At 67.2% G+C, this 671-nt stretch overlaps 1 protein-coding gene across 1 annotated transcript in view; it reads right to left on the reverse strand.

Moving 5' to 3' along the window:
* Window positions 1-471: 471 nt before the first annotated feature.
* Window positions 472-671, reverse strand: part of CANT1 (calcium activated nucleotidase 1) — a gene marked incomplete at its 3' end in the record, with an annotated part of 1,092 nt that continues 892 nt past the window's right edge. The window contains exon 2 of the mRNA XM_009573451.1: window positions 472-671. This exon is cut by the window's right edge and continues 3 nt beyond it. Within this exon, the coding sequence (XP_009571746.1) occupies window positions 472-671 (200 nt within the window).

Here is a 671-nt window from a genome sequence, read left to right on the forward strand (position 1 = left end):
ACCTGCGGCGGGGAGCGGCGTCTGACGGCACGGGGCAAATGGGGCCCCCGCCAGGCTGGGGCGGGACCCTTCCCTGCTCCAAAAGACACCGCAGCCGGGGAGGTCGCAGCCCTGTGTGGGCGACCGCTGCGAATGTTTCCGCCTCCTCCTGTCCCACTGCCTGTGCAGCAGCCCCCCCCAATCCCTCCCAGAGCTGGGCAGGGGCACCCTGGCACAGCCGCCACTGCCCGGGGGCCTGGCTGCCAGGCATAGCGCCGACTGAGCCCCCCTCCAGCTGCTCGTGGCACAGCCAGGGCAGAAAACCAGCCAGGGCAGGCTCTGGCGTCTCCACCAGGACATGGGGAGGTCTCTGGCCTCCAGCGTCCTTTAAATCTCACACCAGTCCCAGTATCTATGGGGAGGGAGACCCCAGCCCTGGAGCCTGCAGAGGGTGTGGGACACAGGGCAGCAGGAGGGAGCCTCGCTCAGTACCTGGGGGTCGAATCCCCACCGCAGCCCTCAGCGCATTGTAGTTTGCCACCCAGTTCTCATGGCCCACGTCGCCCTTGTAGCCGACGACCTTCACCCACTCAGGGTTCTCGTTCACCACTTCCCCCGTCGTCGTGGTCCACTCCTTGCCCAGTCCCCCCACGTAGAGGTGCTCGTCCTTCACTGCCAGCCACTCCGCCTTA

Source organism: Fulmarus glacialis, unplaced genomic scaffold (genome assembly GCF_000690835.1).
Source record: "Fulmarus glacialis isolate BGI_N327 unplaced genomic scaffold, ASM69083v1 scaffold21672, whole genome shotgun sequence".
NCBI lineage: Eukaryota > Metazoa > Chordata > Aves > Procellariiformes > Procellariidae > Fulmarus > Fulmarus glacialis.